General features: G+C 41.2%; 1 protein-coding gene across 6 annotated transcripts in view; it reads right to left on the bottom strand.

Annotated features, from left to right (window-relative positions):
* The window catches only part of TANK (TRAF family member associated NFKB activator), a 40,931-nt gene extending 18,381 nt beyond the window's left edge, over positions 1-22,550 (bottom strand). The window contains exons 1-4 of one of the 6 annotated variants that reach the window (XM_044978336.1): positions 22,534-22,550; positions 7,849-7,998; positions 4,426-4,534; positions 3,166-3,296 (exon numbers count right to left, since the gene is read on the bottom strand). In XM_044978336.1, coding sequence (XP_044834271.1) covers positions 3,166-3,296; positions 4,426-4,534; positions 7,849-7,950 — 342 coding nt within the window. In that variant the 5' untranslated portion in view covers positions 7,951-7,998; positions 22,534-22,550. Of the gene's footprint in view, positions 1-3,165; positions 3,297-4,425; positions 4,535-6,386; positions 6,457-6,820; positions 7,090-7,848; positions 7,999-9,927; positions 9,945-10,471; positions 10,491-16,901; positions 17,008-22,533 lie in introns of those variants that run through there. The other 5 variants (XM_044978334.1, XM_044978333.1, XM_044978337.1 and 2 more) reach the window with 5 other exon arrangements.
* Positions 22,551-23,079: the final 529 nt, after the last annotated feature.

Raw genomic sequence — 23,079 nt, 5'->3', positions numbered from 1 at the left:
CCTAATTTTGGCAATTAATTGATATTTGACTATTAGCTGTAAATATGCCAAATGGCTTGTGATGGGATTTTAGATGGGGTGGGATCTGAGTTACTATAGAGAATTCTTTCCTGGGTGTCTGTCTGGTGAGTCTTGCCCACATGCTCATGGTTTAGCTGATCGCCATATTTGGGGTCGGGAAGGAATTTTCCTCCAGGGCAGATTGGCAGAGGCCCTGGGTTTTTTTCGCCTTCCTCTGCAGCGTGGGTCACGGGTCACTTGCTGAAGGATTCTCTGCACCTTGAAGTCTTTAAGCCACGATTTGAGGACTTCAATAGCTCAGACATGGGTTAGGGGTTTATTACAGGAGTGGGTGGGTGAGACTCTGTGGCCTGCATTGTGCAGGAAGTCAGACTAGATGATCATAATGGTCCCTTCTGACCCTGAAGTCCATGAGTCTATATAGTAAAAATGAGAATGTAAGCAATTTCTCAACAGTGTGCTGTGACACTTTTGTATTTGTATGTCTGACTGTGTAAGCTTTTAAGTGAGGTGTATTTGCTACCTTGCAGGTAGGTGAGACAAATCAGACTTCTTAAAGGGATACAGTAGTCTGGAAAGGTTGAGAACCACTGAAATGGATGGTGCAACTGTCTATCTCTGAACATCTAAGCAAATAACATTTTGAACTGCTAGAAATTAGGGATTGATTCTGTACCCATTAAAGTCAATGACAACATTCCCATCAACTTCAGTAGGTGCAGCATTGAGCCAACACAAAGATTCCAGTAGACACAAGTGAAGACAATTTGCATATTTAGGAGAAGTTCTAGGGAAGACCCAGGCAATTACACAACTGGGGAATGTTCTAAACCAGGGGTTCTCAAACTTCACTGCACAGCGACCTCCTTCTGACAACAAAAATTAGGATAGGCAGGGTCAGGCTTTGGTCCTCCTCCTGCAGTCCTAAGCCCCATCACCCCGGGGAAAAGGAGGTGGCAAAACCAAGTCCCACCTCCCCAGGCCGGGGGGCCAAAGCCAAAGCTCAAGAGCTCAGCCCCAGGCAGGGGGCCTGTAACCTGAGCCCCACCGCCCAGGGCTGCAGCTTTCGGGTTTGGGCTTTGGCCCTGGGCTCAAGCAAGTCTAAGCCAGCCCTGGTGACCCATTAAAACAGGATTATGACCCACTTTGGGGTCCTGACCCGTGGTTTCAGAACCACTGTAAATCTAAACACTAACCAGAGACAGAAAGAGGGGACACAAAACTATTTTAGTTTAAAATCCCACCACCATGGATTTACCCATACTGAATTTATACAGCTAGAGAATAAGACAGTTTTGCTAGGGATGTCACAGAAAGGAGTTCATGTGGTGGAGGACAATGGCTGTGGATATAGTCTACCTGGTTTGGGGCAAAAAAATTGATAGAGCATTTCCTCCTGCCCTCCCCCAACCCCAATAATAATCGAAATTGTAAGCAAACTACCATATTTGGGTTGATAAAGAACCGACTCTTCTACTGAAGACAGCGTTTACAAGAGAAAGCAATTTAGATTGAGCAGGGTGGCAAATGAAATACTAGGAGGATCAATTTTGTTCAATATATACCAAAGAGCCATATTAAGTAAGTGATTAAATTTACAACTGATACACCTCTTACTCATGCACAACATTTTGTAAATCAGAGAGATACCTGAATAGTCTAGAAGCACGCACCAATAGGTAGTTTGTGCCTCAAAGACAGACAGTCTTGTGGTTAAGACACTGGCCTAGAATTCAGAAGATCAAAGTTCATTTCCCAACTCTGCCATAGACTTCGCATGACAATCTGTGTCTCAGGTCCTTATCTGTAAAATTGGGATAATTCAGCTTCCTTTCTCCCACTCCTTTTCCGTCTTATTTAGATAGATTGTAAACTCCTCAAGGTAGGGGCTGTATCTTAATATTTGTTTGTACAATACAGATTACAATGAGACCCCAATCATGGCTGGACCTCTAGGCTCTACTGGAATACAAATAATTAATAATAATAATGAAATTCAATACAGAGAAATGGAAAGACCTGCAAAGATGTTTTGACAAGGAGTTAACTCTTCAACTAAATTCTACTCTCATTTTCTAATTAAATACAAAAAACTACCAAGGAAATTATATTGTGGAGTTACAAGTGCTAACCCAGAAGTGGAGACCATATGAGAATGAGATTCTTGTATCCTCCTTTCATTCCAAAATGTTCTTAGTAACAATAAACTGAAAATGCTTATTTAAAAAAAAAGTCTCAAATTAGATTCCTACAAGATAATTAGCAACTGTCACTAATCTGATAAAATGATTTTCAAGTTCACACGTCTGATTAAAATGTGCTTAGTTCACCGAAATGCAGGATCACTTTGTCCGTAGCTCAGATTTAGCAAACAAATCTCCAAATTAACTTCTTTAGCCTGAGCTTTTGGTTTTACAAGGTTTATTAAGACAACACTGTGGGGTCATGCTCAGACTGACAATTCAGCCTTATGGGATGTGCAAGCCCCAGAAAACACAGCAGGCCGAGCAGTTCAGGGAAAGGATCAGCTTGGTGCACAAGGTCTGCTCTGGGTGTGGGAGCCTCATGTAAATCACTTCCTCCCTCCTGAACACTGCTGCTCTATTCTCATCCCTGCCAACCTCAGTAGGTCTATGACGAAAACCCTGGTGTGGCTTCAACCAGCAGCAGATGGGGGAAAAGGAATATATCCAGCCAGTTTAGGTAAAGTCACTTCTCACCCCAATCACTTGCCGCCGTGCAGACTTGCCAAGTCTCCATCCCCACCTTGACAACAGCATTGTGACAGATTCTCATTACAGAAAAGGGGAGCCCCTTCTTGACTGTCACATATGTGAGGTGAAGAAATAAATGAGCAGACAGGGTCTCCCCATCCTTCTTTTTCTGAGTCAACATTATTCCCATGATCCACGCTGCCAAACAGCAACAGAGCTGGGAAGAGTCAGAGCCTTATCCTCAACTGGTGGAAATCAGCACAGCTCAAACAACTTTGGTGCACCTATGCTAATTGACATCAGCTGAGGATCAAGCCCATAAGACCCTGGAAAGGGAGCAGTTCTGGGCATCTCTGAAAGTTCATTTCTCCATTTAGAACCTAAAAGCATAAATATAATAATCATGTTAAAGACAATCAGGCTACTGTACCTTTAAAAGTTTTTCTCTTTGCATTGCTAGTTTCAGTTTTTCATGGAGCTGATCAAAAGTTAGATTAGGGGAGGTGTCATTTCTCCATGTTTCACTATCTTCAGGCACCAGAACATGGCCATGTGCGCTACCTGTAAAATAAAAACAGCTCTCTGAGCACCACTGCATTTCTCACCCCCTAATCACGTTAAGATTAAAAAAAAAAGCATCGTATGAATTTGGTATTTTCACTGGGCCAAGTTTATTTTAGTTTCCTTTATTGGACCTAGTATTAATCGAACCGAGGCCCAATTCTGCCCTCTAATACTCAGACAGATGGGCAAATCCAGCAATAAACACATTCTTGAAAATAAAGCCATCAGCTTTGCTGGCATTTGTGAAAAGGAAAAGCGTTAGACTAGTGTGAATAAATAAATATTCACAAGAGTTCTTTTACTGAAAGAGTTTTAATGGCTATTTTGAAAAGTTAATTTCTATCATGTGTAGAATCAATTCAGTTAATTAAGAATATTCTCTGATAATTTGAACAGAAAGAGAAACTCCTGTTTATAAAGCTTAAGTAACAATAATTTAACAGAAGAGTGCCATGTAACTTAGCTGACCAGTCACACAACATAAAAAGTAAACACCTATTTACCCAGTTCTCAACCAAACTATAGGCTAAAACTTGTTCACAAAAATTAGTCAAACAATTGTGATCAATATTCATAAAAATAAATCTCGTTTGCAGATAATTTGTTACTACAATTAACAACTCTACTAACCTGAAGTCCATTGACTTCAATGTGAGCAAGCTGTATATTTTTTTTTTAAATCCTTACTGTTTCTTCTCTAAGAAAAAACAAAAAGGTTTCCAAGATTTCATTTTATAAACAAAATTTGAAAATGCAAAAGTATGTTAACTTTCTGTTCCAAGAAATAGCCTTATTTCCATTAAGTACACCTCTACCCTGATATAATGTGACCCGACATAACACGAATTTGGATATAACGCAGTAAAGCAGTGCTCCAGTGGGATGGGGCTGTGCGCGCCAGCAGATCAAAGCAAGTTCGATATAACGTGGTTTCACCTATAACGCAGTAAGATTTTTTGGCTCCAGAGGACAGCGTTATATCGGGGTAGAGGTGTATAGCATTACCTCAGTCCTTTTGTGGATACACATTGTAGAATCTGAAGCAATAAAGGAAGTCAAAACTATTTTGCAGTATAATACATGATAAAAGGAAAGACATATAAAGCACACAAATTAGAGTACGTACCTCTGTTGGCATTCACAGGAACCAACTGTGATTTAAGTTTTGCAATCGTACTTTTTTGAAACTCTATCTGTTCCTGCTGTTCACATATTTGCTGTGTATAGCTTTCTGTCTGAAAATACAATAATTTAATTTAATTAGCATTAGTCTTATTTTGTTTTGATTAAGGGCTTCAGTTTTAGCAGATACAGTTTATCAGCTTTCTTTTTGGGATGCCCGAGGCTACAATTTGTGCACAGAAACTCGACAGTTGTCACCTGTGACAGGTCTAATTTTAAGTCTGTACTGATTGGAAAGAGGTAAACTACTAGATAACGAAGACTTACACCAATCTTGTTTTAACAGTGATGGTAGTAAATGTCAGGATAACGTTTATACAAGAGGCAATTTTCAGTCATAACCACAAATTACATTATTTGTGTTTTAAAATTGGGATTTGGGTATTTATTTATTCTTTCACAGAGTCGGTTAGTTACCCCAGTTATAATCTATACAAGGACACTATCAATTTAACTTTTCAGGAAATAAATCTAAATGTTTAAGTAAAGATATTATTTTTTTCAAATTTAATTTGAAACAATATTATAGTTCCACTCCCTATACCTGTTTGCTGTTTAACTACATAAAAAAGGAATAAATATACGTCTATATTTAATACATCACACTGCATGTCTTTGCTACATTTGCCTTCCAAGACTCCTGGAAGAGGGATGGGGAGAAGGCCCAACTAGCAAAGAAAAGAATAGCTGATCAGTGTTATTCCTTGGTCTAACTTTGCCTGATCTCCTCCCCTAGCTTGACCTGCCCTGTTAGAACCTAGAAGAGCACTGAGCTACTCCAGGGTAGATGAATATTAGTCAGCCAGTTAACTGAACAACAATCAGGTACCATTCCAGTAGCTGAATAACAGGAATATTAAAATTACACACACACGATTCCACTAGCCCATTCCTGATGGTACAACACTAACAGTGCTGAAGTTATGGGAGAAAACTTGTGAAATTCCAACAAGAAAGTTTTAGGAGGATTATTTGATTTTTTTTCTGAAATTACAATACACATTACTGCATAGAAAGAGTGGGGGCAAGATTAGTGTGTTTAAATGAGTTACTTCACTGGTGGTGTAGCTATATAGTAAGCCACACTAAGTTAAAAATACTTAGTATTGAAAAGATGCACTTGTCCATACAACATGTAAGAATAAACCTACAATCTGACTAAAGGCTGAGTAATTGTTGCACTAGAGAGCATTAAAAAAAAAAGTGATCACAGAGCAGTACACTCCAGCAGCTATACAAGATCTCAGAAAGCAGAAAAATCACTGAAAACCAAATTGAAAATGTACAACAGCAATGTCTTGTCAACACTTCTGTACAGAGCACAGACATGACAGCTAAAACAGACAGAAGAGAAGATGCTTTTGACAGCCAGTGTGCACAAATTATTCTTTGAGTCAGATGGCAGCAACAAGTTACCAACTAGAAGATCTGCATGACAACCAACTATCCATCTGTATCAAACACCATCTGGCCAAGATGACTCTGGCTTCTGTGTGTTTGACATGGCTCCCAATTCTAGAGACTGGCAAAACAAGTGGCCTACCAGTAACTTTAGTAAACTGTTAACAACAGAATGCTGGACAAGCCAACAAAGTGCTAAGGCCATCGAGTGAACAGAGGAAGAGGAAGGAAACATTACAGCAAGCAACATATGTAGGTCATCCATAAAAATCTCATGTTTGGTAAAAATCCAGTTTCTATAGGTTGACTTCCCTTAGGAAATACTTTTACCTTTAATGGTTCTTTTTTGCAGTCAGAGAATCTGATTGCTGAAGGCTGAGTAGGGCAAAGACAAGCTATTATGAACACTTTACGGAAGATCTGTGTATTGCTTGTCTCTAAAGCAAAGAAAAATGCACAACACAATCCCATAGAAATTTGTTTCCGTCACTGCAGAATACTCACATTCTCACCCATTTGTTCCTTATGTTCTAATTTTCCACTGAGCTTTAGAAAGGCTGTTCCATAAGCATGTATTTAATTTCTTGTTTTGAGTGTTGCATATGTATCCAAAGAGGACAAAATTAAGTTTATAATTTAGCCATTAATTTCAAAGAACACAGAGTTAGAGTTTAGGAGCGTCTCAGTTGTGTTGAGAGAGCGAGAGCCCCAAGCCAGCATAGCAAAATAGCTTGTGGGTAAGGCACCCAGCTAGGATATAGGTGACCCAGGGTTAAGCATCTGGACTTTGACTTAGGCAGAGAGTGCATTTGAACTGAGGTCTCCCACATCCAAATAAGTGCCCTGAGCACCAGGCTATTCTGCGATGGGTCTTTTTTGGGGGGACAGGGTTACTGGATTTCAGAATAAAGTGTGCACTCTGGCAGACATTCCCTTACCCCCAACTCCATTACTTCCTCTCTCTGAACTGTAAGACAGTTTAGGACCCATGTTCCTCCAGACAGACCCCACCATAGCCACCTCCACTGAACTGTGTGTGAACTGATGAAGAATGAGAGACTCCACTGAAGAGCAGGATTTGAAATGCTCTAGTGACCACTGTGTGCTAGGCAGTATCACAAAGCCACAAACTGCTGTTTTTGCAGAGTATTGGACTGAATGTGCGACTAGCAGCTCCAGACAATTCATGGAAATGTTGTTGTGTCCAACGTGATGGTCGCAATCTATCCTTGTAAATGCTTGTTTGCATCATTTCAAAAACCCAAAGTGCTCCAAACTGTTTAGAATCTTCCTTGAACCGCCCTCTTCACTGCTTCATTGTTGGATAAAATGATACAAGTATACAGTTTGACTCCTGTATTTTTAAAAGTGTTAATATTGAAACAGCTTGTAATTTAGGTAAGTTAATTAAAATACTTATGGACAGAAACTGCATCTTTCTATGTGCTTGTACAGCATCTAGCACAGTGCTCAAAGACCCCAATATACCTAATTATTAATAACTTATAAGGCACATCTTTGGGTCAGGTAAGTAACAATATAAACTGTCTGAAAGACCTTCAGATTTCCCTATCAATTTGCTGTAAAAGAAGAAAGATAAATTAGATATAATATTTTCCATGAAAGATGGATATGTCGTAGACAGCAAAGATACATGTACATTTTTAAAGAGCTCCCTGATTATCCTCCATAGACAATACCTTTCCTACACCTAAAACCACCTCAAAATTACAAATGAATAAAAGATTACAGACTGCCAGATGATACACATGCATATTGGGAGTCCCCCGCCTCAACACCATAATGTGCTATTCTTTGAGTAGTTTGTTTTTTTAATTGCAATTTCTATCTTTAACAAGATGCACTGAAACTTCAGTTGCTGAAGTAAAGCAAAACTGAAGTCTCCACATTTACTATGATTCTCAACAGAAGGGATAGCTTCAAAAAAAAAAAAAAAACCACATACTTTTTGCTGCAGTTCTTTCACAGCATGGTCTCTATCCATGCATGCCTGTCGAAAGGCTTCATAAGCTTTATTAAGCTGCTCTCCAATATTATTTTTATCCATACTTCCCAGCGCTGTCTCATCACTGAAAAGATGGACAAATTAACAGACCTGAAAAGTGATCAGAAAGAAAAGGATAGTTAATGAACAAAGGTAAATTTGAGAGTCAAGGTGGGTGAGGGTAATATCTTTTATTGGATCGACTTCTGTTGGTGAAAGAGACAAGCTGTCGAGCTATACAGAGCTGTTTTTCAGGCCTAGAAAAGGTACTGTCACAGCTAAAGACAAGGTGGAACAGATTGTTTAACATAGGTAGTTAGCACATATTCCAAGAAGGGACCATGCACGGTAGAGTGGCCCGTTAACACCTCTGCAGTGATAGACAAAAAAGGGGGTGTGGCTACTGGGTTACAGATTGGTGTAAAACCATAAATCCAGTGTCCCTGTTCAGTCCATGATTTTTAGTGCCTAGCAGAGTTATGAATTTAAACTCCCAGGCTCATCTTTTGAAAGTGTTGTGCAGGTTTCAGGATGAGGACTCATAGATCACTTTATATCTGACTTCTTTGTGAAAAGTGTTCACCCACAGGTGACGGGGTGTTTGTGTCTCATTTTCCTGTGTGACAATCACTATGCTCTCAAATGAACTCACAGAAAAATGAAAAAAACGACATCACCTGTGGGTGAACACTTTTCACAAAGCCAACACTCTGTATCTGACCTATCAGTCCTCATCCCCAAAGGAAACCTGCACAACACGTTCAAAAGACAAGCCTGGGAGCTTAAATTACTAACTCTGCTAGGTACTAACAAAGACACTGGATTTATGGTTTATTAGACTAACCCCCTTTCCCCCGTTTTGTCCCATCACTGCACAGGTGTTAACAGCACATATTCAAGGTGGAGAGTGGTCCAACTACTTATGCTAATCAATTTGTTCCACCTTGTATTATTAAACTGTGACACTCATAGTACCTTTCCCAGACCTGAAGAAGAGCTCTGTGTAGCTTGAAAGCCTGTGGATGAGAGAGACAAAAGTTAGTGCAATAAAAGTTATTACCCCACTCACCTTATCACTCTAATATCCTGGGACTAATACTGCTACAACCAACACTTCATACAAAGGTAAATTTGTAATTTTATCATGTCACATAATAACTTGCATCAATATCAGACACTTAAAACAATCAAGTACATGGGACAAATTATCAAAATCACCCAGTGTTATGTACTACAGTCCTGCCCATGCAAACACTTAGGGCCTGAATCAAGGCTTAATGAAGTCAGTTTGGCTTTGGTTCAAGCTATACATGCACATGCATAGTTCTACAGTGTTATGCATGTTTAAGTGTTTGCAAGACTGAGTCTGATTGTTTGTATATCATCAGCTTTCTGATTTGAACACACAAGTGTTGAGTTTAATGATTATTCAAGTTTTCTATTATGGAACAAAAATAAATACCGGTAAATAGAAATCACCAAGTAAACAATATCACATGGACACATCTCTTTCCCGTCATATCTAAGAATGCCAATATAAGAAACACTACAATGAATTTCAGAACACCTTTTATCTACAGGTTAACAATACCAACCAGTGAAAACTAGCAAAAACCTAGGACCTGCTGTATTAATTTAGATAGAATAAGTGGGTCAGAGGTGATAACATTCAACTGTGTTAAATGAGGGCTGGGGTTTGGTGTACAGAGATCTCAGTCTGCTTAATGCCATGACAAAAATATTGAGGTTTTTTTTTAACCATTTATTAAAGATACAGAAAAGTAAAAACAGTTAAAGCATTTGAAGTGTAAAATATTAAGGCTTCTATTTTAACAACACTTGTGTTCCCTTTAGCTGGAGATAGTGTTAGAAGAAAAGAGTCCCTTGTTTGACAGTCTTTTAGAAGGTATTAAAGATTGTATTAATTGTCTTTTTGGGTAAAAGGGAAGCTAGTTGGCATAAGCTGGAGCTGTGGCTGCTAAAATCCAATCCTGTATCATTTCAGGTGGTGTCTGGGATTCAGCTGGAGCTGGTCCTCACTCTGGCCTGAGCTGGTCATGACATCCCTCAGGATTAAGATAAAGAAGGTTTGAGGTCCCAGGTGATGGGGAGTGGGGAGAAGGGAAGGGAGGAGCAGCTGCTGCCACAATGGGGAAAACTTGTTCCAGTAGCCTGCATTTGTTCCCTGCCTCATTTTATTTAAGGGCTTAAAAAGGGTGTGATGGGTGGAATAGCCCATCTCCTCATATGTCAAGCACTTGGTCTAATATGACACAGCAGTTTTAGCTTATTAATTTCCAGACTTGTATTTCCTTGCTTACTAAATCTGACTTGTTTAACAGTCTGACTTTATTATTAAGCTTTGTTGTTTGCACTAATCTAGTTTTCCCTGTTGGTCTTCTTGCACCTGTTTTTAATCAACATTCTTTATTGAAAATAACCATCTACTTTCCATGGTAAATTCCTAAGCAGGCAAAAGATAGGTCTGTTGTGACAATTGGTCTTTCTCCATATGTTGGGATGTGTTACCAGTAAGGGATGGAGGGTCGGGGGTTAGACAACTGATTACTTTAAAGAGGCCCACCTGAGAGGAATCAAGTGATTTCCTCTACAAACAGTAGCTGGAGGCTGCAGTCTGTTCAGGGATGAGGAACTGCTAGGAGTGAGCAGGTGCAAACAGCAGATTGGGACTAGGACTCCAGGTAGGGCTTCATAGTGGTTTACCAAATCAAGAAAGGCCTGGGAGGAGTAACAGAAATGTATGTTTGGTAGAGTTTGAGTTTTATTTTGAGTTAATCTAACCCAGACTCCCAGGATGAGACTTTTCACCATAGAAGTGTATGTAATGGACCATGAAGAGGGGACAACAGAGGCAGGGTGCTACAGAGTGACCTCTCACCATAAGGGGGTACTCTGGAGGCACCCAATTCTGTTACAGGATGCCTCTGTATTGTATGTAATGAACATCTCCATTTCCAATTCTTAGAGCTGGAAATCAGTGACCCCTCCTCCCCCAAACACAACAGTCCCCAGGAAACAACTATGACAAACTTCAATTTCAAACAGAATGAAACAAAATGACAAATCTTTTGCTTAAACACTATAATCAAAGGAAAACTTATGTTCCTGAAGCTTGTGGAGGAATCTGGATGTAGTCCTAGAGAGGGTGAGCCAGGAAAAGGGGAACAGGGATGTGCATCTTCCCACCGCTGGACCTTTGGTGGGAATCCACCAAAAACTGCACCTTGAAGTGGCGTTAGTGTTTTTGGGGGGTTTCTTTTGTCGTATGCCCTCCATGCAGTAGAACCTTATAAGGGGGTGGTGGTTTTAGAGGCAGTGGTTTGCCATGAGACTCCATTTGAGCAGCACAGTAGGCCACACTCAGCATGACCACGATTTAACAGTGTTTTTGCCACTACAGCACTTTTCTAACATTCTTTGTAGGTGTTAAAGAGTAAGCTTAGGCAAACTTTAAATGAAACTTCAGTAATGCAGAAGTGAAAATATTATTGTAGATCACAATCCCTGCTACATCAAAACAATTATGCTCCTGGTAAGCTTCAAAGCAAGGAGATTCATGGGGAGATAAGGCAGAATACACAAGGTAATCTTTCATACTAAAATTGTTTGAAACATTTCATGCTTTATATAAGGCTTTTATTAAGGAACTTTAAGACTTGCTATCTTCCTAATAAAAGAATAGAAAAGTCTGCCTTTACAGATAAGAGGAAGGTGTCAGTATGGGAATTTTTAGTGACATATGACTTCAGGTCCATATTTAAAGCTATGCTACCAGGGAAAGAAAACAGTATATTTAAATAAATGGAATGTCATACTAGTTTAAAACTGTACAAGCTAGCAGGCTGAAAAGGAGACATATGCTTTGCCCATCTATATTCTTGTGTTTATATACCTAAGAATATATACAAGACCTGAACAAGGAGGCAGAAAAGGGAGGGTGCAACATGAATGCGACTGTGATAAGGAGATACCCACAATTCTGTGATTATTCCTTGGTGAGCTACCAGCAACAAAGTGGACATTTAATTAGTGCTGCAGTCCTTTATGGGGGAATGCTAGTAGACTTACCAGGAAAGAAATTAAGTACAAGGAGATGTAGTTAATGGGACCAAATTTTCCAAAAGGGCTCAGCGCATACAAGTGGACCAGATTTTCAAAAAAAAAAAAAGCTCAGCTCCCAGTTAGATAACTAAGTAAAGTAGCCAAACTTTCAAAAGCAATTAGCCTGTCTCCTTGTGCTTAGTAAGACGTGCTGGGTTTTGAATGCTTTAAGACTGGCACAATTGTGGGTGTTGAGCCCTTCTAAAAATTCTGGCCATATAAGCTAAGGCCTCAGTTGGTATAAACTGGCATAGCTCCATTAACTTAAGAAGAACCACAGTGATTTACACCAGCCAAAGAACTTGGCTCAGTGTTTTTAAGACAGTTATATTTGTGTCCTATCAGCTCTGAGAGTTACTCTAACAATGTATGTAAATAACATTTCATTACAAATATGCTAACAGGTACAAAACACAATGTATGTGTTTGTATTTCCTTTCTCTGATACACATTGCATAGCATTTATGATAGCTCTCTCTTCACATTACAGTATCACCTATGGTTGTGGTTGCTTCAGCTACCATAAGGTCAAGGTAGGTCAGTACTTACATAGAAGATAGGGAAAAACCCAGGTGCTGCAGGAAATAGTGTTGGTGATTCAGAAGGTGGCACTACTGCTTCTGAGTCAGTAAATTAACCATTCCCCCAGTATGGCAGTCAGATGTTACACAACTTTTGTATTGATATAATTACTTAATTCAGGGGTGTGATCTTTTACTGAAATAGTTCTCAGTGCAATCCCTCCTGTCGACATAGGTATGCAAGTATAAAGTGCCTTATACTAATATAGCTCTTTCCCCTTCCCATATGGAGAATAAAATAATTTTACACTGATATAGTTGTGTTCACACCAGCGGTGGGTGGGTGTATAACTGGTACAGTTAAGCAGTTGTGTGTGTGTCTGTGTGTGGAGACAAGACCTCAAACTGCTTCAAGGGTCATCTTTCAGCTGAATTGTAAACCAGAAGCCTTAACTGTTGGGTATGTATCTTGTATCTGTTCTAATTTGTTTTATTTCAACTGTTCTTTTAAATGGAGAGAAGATCTTTTCTCTGCTGTAGAGGCTGTAGCTATTTTGTGATCAAATGCAGCACACCAAAGAGGAGAGACTCACTGGGTGCTCCCCTGCTGGGACCTCACTCTTATTCTTGTTTTCCAGATATAAAATATAGTTTGTGTCTATAAAGGTATTGGGAGAAACACAACACTATCCGATCATTAAATCTCAAGAGTATTTTTCACAAGAATGAAGGGTGACAGCACCAGTGACCGTGCCACATTTCTCTGTGTGTAATTACATTCTGCCTAACTAAACTTCCCACTGTACATGCAGTTGAATAATGCAACTCTTCTCTCACTGTTGTGGAGTACTTCTGAGTGCTATTGAACTGAATGAATTTCAGCCCAGAAGTGACTTGCATTTTTGTAGCAGTTGAAGCTATTTCTATATACTAGGTTCTGAAGTACTGGAGGATATTTAGGAATAAAAGGCACCATGTGGATGTAAGATTATTACAATATAAGTAGCTAGGTGTGATTGTGGGCTATGATGGGCATCATTTTCCTTCACCAATGCAACGTAAGGGCAATGCACACTGCCTCAAGGCATCTTGTGTAATGTACATTATTTCTTCCTCTTCCCAAAGATTAGCAGTCTTCCATTTAGAGGAATATTCCTCGCTGTAGTCTATAGATGGGCAGGCAATTAGCTGCATAACTTATAGGAAGTGAAAAAGGAAAAGCATTGTTAAAAATCAGAATTACTGAAAGTGTGCTCTTATGTTCTCGAAAGGCTGGCACAGGACAATGAAACTGTTTTTATACCTTTTTGTAACTTCCCTCAAGTCACCCAACAGGTTGACAGGCAAACTGTTGTGAGTTATGTCTTGTACTAACAAAAATAATAGACAACTGGCTGTAGTGGAGTTTGAAAGATTTCTTCTGTTCACAATTCTAAGTACAGGAAGATATGGTTTGTAGCTTTAGATGACCCACATTCTGTACAAAAATGAAGACCCTTTAGATTGTTTCCAAAATACCTTTAGGCTACTCTCTTGCACTGGGGCAGTGTAGTTCCTCTGATTCTCTGAGACACACTGGCTAGAGATGTTAAGTACTGAGACCTACCACTCAGGACAAAGTACTGAAGGTAGGGGGCCAGATCAGCCGCTGATTTAAATCAATCTAACACCACTGAAGTCAAGAGAGCTACAGTGATTTACACCAGCTGAAGTCAGGCTCCTTATGTACTGTTTAATATTTAACTAATCACTCAGGTCAGAGGACTAGACAGCACTTAATGAACCCTAGAAAAAAACCCATCACCGCAGAAATCCAGGCCTTTTGAGGCATCACTTTACCAACACAAACACCTGCTGCTGGGGGAGGACTGAGAAATCTCCCTTGAAGACTCATTCTAGTCTCAAAGCATGAAGGGAACGGCTGCCAAGTAGAGCTAGGCAGGACACAGTTTATGTCCCATCCATATTTTTGAGAGAAGATTTCTCATCCTGAATCTGGACAAAGAGTCAAACTCAAATTTTCCTTTAAAAAAAAAAAAGCATTTTTCTGTTTAATTGACTTAAATTTCTAAATAAAAAGCTTTTTTGAACTGGACAACTGGAAACGTTCATTCTGAAAATGTCAAAACAAAACATTTTGACAATGTTGACGCATTTCAAAAAGCTTGAGGCAGGAGACTGGTCAGTTTCAACAAACTGGCATTTTTTCAACAACAACAAAAAAATGGTAAAAAAAAATCCCAGACCAACTTGACTATCAACCCTTCCCCCAGATAGTGTTAGCGGGAGGTGTCAGAGGAGATGACACAAGGAGAACAAGTCATGAACAGGGCCCTCAAAGATTTAGAACAAGCACGCACAGTTCTGGATACTTGTCTGGCCCTCCAAACTTTGAGTTTGTGCCCCCTCCCTAATTACAATATAATCACAGCACCGAGGGAGCAATACAAAATACACCATATACATCTGTTATATTGCATTTGCCAAACAGTATCATCTAACAGTGTTAAGTAGCATTTTTACATCCCTGTACAAACGCTGTGATCATGTAATTAAATATTTATTGAAATGCATATGCAGGGGGGGAGGGGGAGGGAGTTAAGGTCTATGTGACATCCATACGGCCCAATCTTTGCAGGTAAACTGCTGCACCTACATGGAGTCTCAATTAGGCCTTAGTAAGCATTTCCTGTTGAAATACATAACCATGTTTATGTAGGTCTGATGACACTGCTCTGCTACAAGATGGTACAGTATCATGCAAGATGTATTACAATAAGAAATGGCTACATGTATCAGGACTAGTAAGTTATAGTTTTAACAAAACATTGGACGGTGCTCACATACCAATGTGATAGGCACAAAATCAGACATTATACATGAGAGAGGAAACAAAAGATACAAGAGCCTATGGCCATCTGCACATATGAGACACCGACTGATTTCAGTTGTTGAAAGCAGCATGTTCCTTAATGCTGTGCTATGCTGTTCCATTAATAGTACCACTACACAGACAACCATTCGGCATATTGTAGAGAAGTAGAAGTAACAACTTAGTTTGTCACTATATATATATAATTACTTCATACTCCACCATACTGATAATGAAGATGTACACCATGAGTGTCCTTGCCAGCAACTCCTCAAAAGCCTTCTTAAATGTTTAAAAACAAAATGTATCAAATTGAGTGTGTGTGTATATACACACCCCCTTAATGCTAAAAGGTTCACATCAGAATATTGGTGCCGTTCCAGAAGCAAGCACTTCTCTACATTTCTTCTTCTTTTCTATGCAGTTTTCTTCCATGGGCATATTTTTTTTAAAACTACTTTGCCACAACCAGACCATCACGGAGAACTGGTGAAGCAGCTGAAGTAGCCATTCATAAACTGTTGAGGGGTTGTCACTGGAGTTGGGCTCTTTTCTCCAAAAGTACCCAACAATGCCTGATTTTACACCACCGCTAGTGAGAGCAGAATCATACCCAAAGCCTCTAGTGCCATGACTCTGCCTTGTGAGCAAGGGTGAGGACCTCTGTTCTTAGGTCTTATAAATACAGATTGTTACTGTTGATTAATTTTATGGTAGGTTCTTTTTAAAAAAATTAATTGAGCAAAGAAATCACACGGAAGGCCCCCAGTTCAGGTCCAGAAAACAGTTGTGCGAAGAAAATTCCTCTTCCATATTTCTTTCAATAGAATTTTCCCCTCATGATCTGAAAAGTCTCCCATTCCCTTCATCCTGTCCCAGCCCCTGCAGAATAAAACCTTCTTCGGAAGCCACGGGAGAGGGGGGTCATTTTCCCACATGACTGACACACACTGGCTCACCGAGCAGTGACCAAACCCTCCCTGCCCTGGGATCCTTGCAGCTGCCTCTAAACACAGCCCCCCCCCCCCGTCAGCCCCCGCCGAACAACTCCTGCCCCAAACAAGCCAAGCAGCCCTGCCCCTCGCAAACTCACAACCGGGCCCCGGCGTGACTCACCAGCACCCCGAGTCCCCATCCCCAGGCAGGCGCTTCACTTCCGTCTTTCTGGCAGGATCTGCACGGTGACGGCGGAGCTCACCCTGTGCACCCTGCGAGTCTCCTGCCCTGGCTGCGTGTGTACGAGCTACTGAGCACCTGGGGGGCGGGGAGGGGGGAATGAGTTGCCCCAAAACCGGGGGGGGGGGCTGAAGGAGGAGCAAGCTGACTGTAAATGCACGAATAAAACTAAGAGAAGCGACCGAGCGAGGAGCAGCTCGCTGAGTGGGTTCAAGGGGCGTGTGGCTAGTCCGCTAAGATCTGAGCCGTAACTTCAGCTGCGACATTAAGGCCGCTCTGCCCAGCAGGGGAAAGACAACGGTTTAAAAGTGAGTTAAACTTACGAACTCTTCAGGGCTCAGACAGCGCCTCTCCCTGGAGCTGTGCAGGAGCTGATGGCTCGTCCCCAGCCTCACTCTCTATAACCCAGGAACCAGCATTTACTTCCTGTTGTGTCCCACATCCGCCCCAGCCCATGTGACAGGGTATAGGAGAGCATCACAGCTCTGCCCTTTCCCCCAGGGTTAGAGGTTACCAGCTGCTGGATGGTTAAACAAGACATGACTAAATGTTAATAACTGTAGTAAACACATACTTTGTATTGCAACGTGGATGTTAAAAGATCCCCAGTAGCACTTTCCTTAAGAACAGGAGAAAGATTGTTTCAGTGCCTTTGGCCATCTCTCCTCCATTCACCTTTGTGCGATATTATGTGCCAATTTTCTGCCTGTTTGTTATCCCCTACCCTTCTCTCCACCAAAGTGGCTGCACTTTCATGCCCAATGGAGTGATTCCTCTGTTCATGCCTTTTGTAAAGTTGCATATGTGTGATAAATGTATGAGATTATAATACATTGCAGTTCCAGAGAGTGCCTTTCATCCAAATATTTGAAAGTATCTTTTGATCCTGTATATTGGTTTAGAGTGATACTAAACTTGTCTACACGCTTAATTTGGGCAAATAATTCTGTTTCTCTAAGCTGCACTGCACTCTCTTTTTGAAAATAACATTAGAAAATAAGCTAATCAATCATTTCATATATATGTTTATTATGGGTGAACAGAGCTAAGGTTGCAACTAAGTCCTCATTATAACCTTGTGTTGTCTCTGCTCCATACACTGCTCTCTCCAGCTCCTGTAGATCTCTTTTAGGACCTCGGGGGGGGAGGGAGGCCAGAGGAGACTAGATCTGGGAGAAGATCTGGGTATTCCCTCATTCTCCTTCCTCTGGCGCTCCTGATGTCACCAGGAGGGGAGGATACCCCCTGGTAAGCCTCAGGAAGGTCTTTGGATCCCATACATATTCCTCCTGGGAAGCTAAGGCTTATCGTGGGATAGCTACCCGGTGAGGTGTATCAAGGGCCACTCTGACTCACACCATCCCCTGCCCCTCTGAGCCTTGGGAGGCTCATTGAGGCCTACCCTCAGTCTCCCACAAGGTTAGTTAGTCCCTGATAAAATGATTTTTACTGATAAGAGGCTGACAACTCTGTTTTGGCCCATTTAGTGCTGAGTAGTCTACTATGGCTGTGAAGACAGCCACAAGGAACCTAATTAGTCTTTCAGTCCTCCTCAGGTGCGGCCCTCATGAGCCTCTGTGATGGGGTCCGCTTACCTCACACTAGCCCAGACAGGGTTAAGCCCATGTTATTGACAGCAGAAGTCCTGCCTCCCTGGCAAGACTGGGCATGTGCCAAGTGCTCTAGTACTATAAAGGGAGGGAGCCCAGCTCATTCTGGGCTGGAGGCTGCAGGGGAAGGACCTGCCTGGGAAGTGTGTGGGGTGGACCAGCCCCTGACTGCACTGGGAATTGAGGCTGCACCCTGGCAACTGGAGGAACCCTTGGAGATGACTGGTCCTGCCAAACACAGAGGACCTGACATCTCATGGGAAAACCCAACACTGACCCTAGTAGGAAATGACCCAGAGAGGGTGATGGAGTGGTACCCCCCTGGGAAACTCAGTGTGTTTTGGTAGGACACCCCCCCCCACCCCTGAGTCAGTGGCAAGTTGCTATGCCACAGTTAGGGCCCTGGGTTGGGGCCCTGTGGAGTTGAGTGGACCTGGGGCTGCCACACCCCATAAGGGGTGCCCCAATGCTATAGACTCTGGCTGTTAGGCCCTGCTGCCCTACATCAAAGGGTGGCCCTATAGACTGTGACTGATGGGCCACGCTGCCCTGACCGTAGGGGTGTGGACTGTCACAGCCTGCTAAAGGTGTTCTCCTGTTACAGCCCCCTGGACAGCTATAAGAAAGGGGGAACTAGGCCCTCCATTTCCTCCACTGGGGCTTTAACCATCAGCAGACATAGAAGGCTCAAATTCTCAAGCAATTAAATTTTTTTTGGCATATAAAGCTTTTTATGTTTTTTTTCTACTTTACAAGATTTGTTTTGTACTGATCCAGTCCTGCCACCTACATCTGTACTTCAGCATTCTGCTCTTCAACTCCAATTTGTCTGCTCGTGAGGATGACCCCAATAAGTAACTGAAATAACAGAGAACTCCTGAGCTGCTATATTCAATTCAAGTTATGCTAAATTTAGTACAATTTAAGCCACATTAAAAACAGGCTAAGCGTGTCATAAATCAAATAATGTTATCTGACAACAGTGAAGATAATCTGGTATGTATTCAGCTGGTATAAATTGTCATAGTGCTATAGATGTCAGTGGAGCTATGACAATTTATACCAGATGAACAGCTTCCTCAGGGTATGTGCTGATGGTTTTACAAGAAACAGAAGTTCTCTGATCAAACTCTAATACGCTCAGTACAAGTTCCATGTTAACTTATTAAAGCTGCCAGACCAAAAAATGACAGCCATTTAGAATTTTTTTCAATTCATAAGAACGGCCATACTGGGTCAGACCAAAGGTCCATCTAGCCCAGTATCCTGTCGTCTGACAGTGGTCAATGCCAGGTGCCCCAGAGGGAATGAACTGAACAGGTAATCATCAAGTGATCCATCCCCTGTTGCCCATTCCCAGTTTCTGGCAAACAGAGGCTTGGGACACCAAATATATGTACATTATTCTTCTGTTTAGCACCTTGTCAGTAATATTTTGTGAGATGCCATGAGGAAAGCTAGTCTTTTCTCCTTGATCAATATTTAGCATTATTTTTCTCTTTCCCAAAGTATGATTTGATATATAAGGTGGTACATGCTGTACAAAGGCCTATCCTAATTTTCCTCAGAAATCTTCAACTTCTTATGTAAAAATCTAGTTCTATAGCCTTTCTAAAAAGAAAAGTAACTCTCTCTCTCTCTCTAAAATCACAGTGTAAAATCTATACACTCTAAGGCCTTGGCTACACTTGAGAGTTACAGCACTGTTGGTGGCTTTATAGCGCTGTAACTCACTCCCCGTCCACACTGGCAAGGACATACAGCGCTGTATCTCCCTGGCTACAGCGCTTCTTGTACTCCACCTCCAGGAGAGGAATAAAGAGTATACCGCTGCTGCTGCAGCGCTGGGGTGCCAGTGTAAACAGGGAATAATCTTAGTACACTGTAACTGACCTCTGGAAGCTTCCCATAATCCTTTTAAGTAAAGATTACTCTCTTTGTTTTGTTGTGATGCCTCTCTTTATTTTGTTGTGAACTCCGGGCTCCCGAAGCTGCTTATCAAAAAAACAAACACAGCTACTGTTTGCTGTGAATGAGCAGAGGCAGGCAGGGGGCTCCCTTTGGAACGCCCACAGCTAGTGTTTGCTTGAGGAGAGAAGCAGCACGGCACGTGGGATGGGGGGAGGGGTGTCCGTTTAGGGGAGGCTGCTTATCTGGTCTGTGAGGGAAAAAAACGAACAGCTGCTGTTTGCTTTCAGTGAGTGAGAGAGGGGTGGGGGAGGGGGTCAGAACTCGCAAGGCAGGGAGCTGACACAGTGTCGGCTCCAAAAATCCACTCTCTCTCTCCCCCACGCTCCCTGTCACACTCCACCCAACCCCCCTCTTTTGAAAAGCATGTTGCAGCCACTTGAACGCTGGGATAGCTGCCCATAATGCACCGCTCCCAATGCTGCTGCAGATGCGGCCACGACAGTGCGCTGGTAGCTGTCAGTGTGGACAGACTGCAGCGCTTTCCCTACTCAGCTGTACAAAGACAGGTTTAACTCCCAGCGCTGTATAGCTGCAAGTGTAGCCATACCCTAACAGGATTACTGGAAACCAGGGGTGTGAAAATATTTTGGTGGAGAAGGCCAAGTTCTATTTTTCATTATGGCCCATAGGCTGGGATATAAAAGTAGAACTTGGCCTTTTGGGAGTTAAGATTGAGGCACCAGGCAGGTAGGGCCTGGGTGTAGCCTGCCAAAACAGGAAGGGCTGGGACAGAAAAGAGAAACATTTGTGTGGACTTTTGGATGGGCTTGAAAACTTTAGTTTGAATGTTTGTTAACTTAATAAAGTTAAACAACCTGAGAAGGGATGGGAATGGATTGTTTGAGTTTCTTGAACAGTCCAAGATGGGATACTGAGGCAGGCTGCCTGTACTGTGACCTACAACCTACATTGGAGGCAGTGGACCCACTACAACCTTATCTCAGATTTAGCATCACTCAGTGGAAGAATATATTCCCCTATAGGATCACTGACATTTCTGCCCTTTGTTTCTTTTCCCCATCTCACTTCCTTTTTCTCTTCTTCACTGTATTTGTGTCTCCTCTTCTCTTCCCTCTGTACATCCTTCCCTGCAGCAACTCCCACTAACTATGGGTTTCACTCCCACATCAGTATTTGACACTCACATTAACGATATTCAAGTGGCATCATTTTAGCAGTAACATCATAATAAGATTAGTGGGGGTGGAGGAGTTCACATTTCTGAAGTGGTGTTCCAGGCTGCCTGCAGACTTATTGGTTATACTTGGTCTATGTTTGGAAGTTGTTCTTTGTGGCTCACATTCTGCACAAACTGAATAGGTCAGAGAGGCCACATAACTACTTCAAGTGGGAGGCAGCTAGCCTCAGCCTGGGTGTTTGACACCTCTGCCATAAAGGACAGTTTAACAAAAGATACAAATACTTCACGCTGGAGTCAATGTACAAAACATATTGTAGATAACATCAGTAAGACTACTGCCATTATAAATCAAGTAGCAATAAAGTGTGGGGTAGAACTTACTATTTGCAATGCAATATAGCTTCAGGAAGACTACGTTTAAGTATTAGTTTAAGGATGATCCTTCATGATGTTTTATTGCTCATATATGAATTGGCCTCTACAAATCAACTTTCAGAAGCTGAAAGGTTAAAATGTTTCTCCAAGCTTCTTTATGTATACACATTTTCAAACACTAGGTGGCCCACGTCAGATGTTTAGTTTTTTCCCCAGGACTATTAACTTTTACAGGGAAAGCATAGTACGTTGTGAGGCACAGACACAGCTTTTGGCATTATGAATTGAGAAGTTGGTGTCACTTGGGATATTCACAGAAAGGTAATTATCCGACTAAGAGAGGAGACTGAATCTAAAGTTTGGTCACAGAATTAACATGTCAGAATTAAAGAAAGGATCTACAATATGTTGATGCAGATGGAGAGTATCACCTCTGGGTTGGAGAAGGAGAGAGAATTGTGGAGCAATGTAAATTAATCTGTAGAGGAGACTAACTTTTTTTTCTGAGAAAGTAGTAATCTGTAAACTTTAGCTATATGTAACATAAATTTGGTTTGTTTTTTGCATGGAATATTTTCATAGCAGACAGAAATGCACAGAAAGTTTGAGTTCCAGAGACTAGCTAAACAATTATCTTTAAATGCGGTTTTAAAAAAACCTTGATGTAATCTATATCTATAATAATGTTAAGGCAAATGTAAATACAATTACAGTATTTACATCTCCTCTTGCAACTTTACTATAGCAATACAGTAAGATGATAAAGATAGGAGAATCATAATCTGACATTGTTTTAATTATTTCAGTTTGCATACAATCTTTTGCCTAGAAGCTACAGCAGCTAAAGTATTTGTTTACCTTGTAAGTAATCTCTTTAAGAATATTTTTCTTCACTCACTTTCTTCAGTAACAAGATAGGCAATTTTTATGTAGTCTGGAAGCTTTATCAACAGGATTTTGAAATGCAGCTCAGTCTCCTATATTGGTTATGACTGACGATAGCTGGGAACTTCCACTGAGAAATCCCCAACTTAAGAACTTCCTTGTACTGTATGCAGCTGCAAACAACCAATCATTATGACATAATATCAGCAACAGAGACTTTTAGCAGAAGACAATCTGTAAACCAGCTATGGGCCTGATCCTGCAGTCCTTAGTCTGAGTAGTTCCAATTATTTTAATGGTACCACTTGCATAAGTAAATGCTACTCTGTGAGTAAGGGTTGCAGAATCAGGCCTTATTCATTTAAACAGCTGCTTCTTCAGAGCTAATGTAACTATTCCATTTGCAACTAGTTTTTTACATCTTGATAGGGGAAAATAAATCTAATATTTTGCTAAACCTTGGTCCCAAAATTCACAGTAAGTCTGTGTCACTGACAATGCTGATAGTAAAGAGCAACA

The sequence above is a fragment of the Mauremys mutica genome, chromosome 10 (genome assembly GCF_020497125.1).
Source record: "Mauremys mutica isolate MM-2020 ecotype Southern chromosome 10, ASM2049712v1, whole genome shotgun sequence".
In the NCBI taxonomy this organism is placed as follows: Eukaryota; Metazoa; Chordata; order Testudines; family Geoemydidae; genus Mauremys; species Mauremys mutica.
Note: the sequence above shows the minus strand (reverse complement) of the source record. Positions and strands in the feature narration are given on the sequence as shown.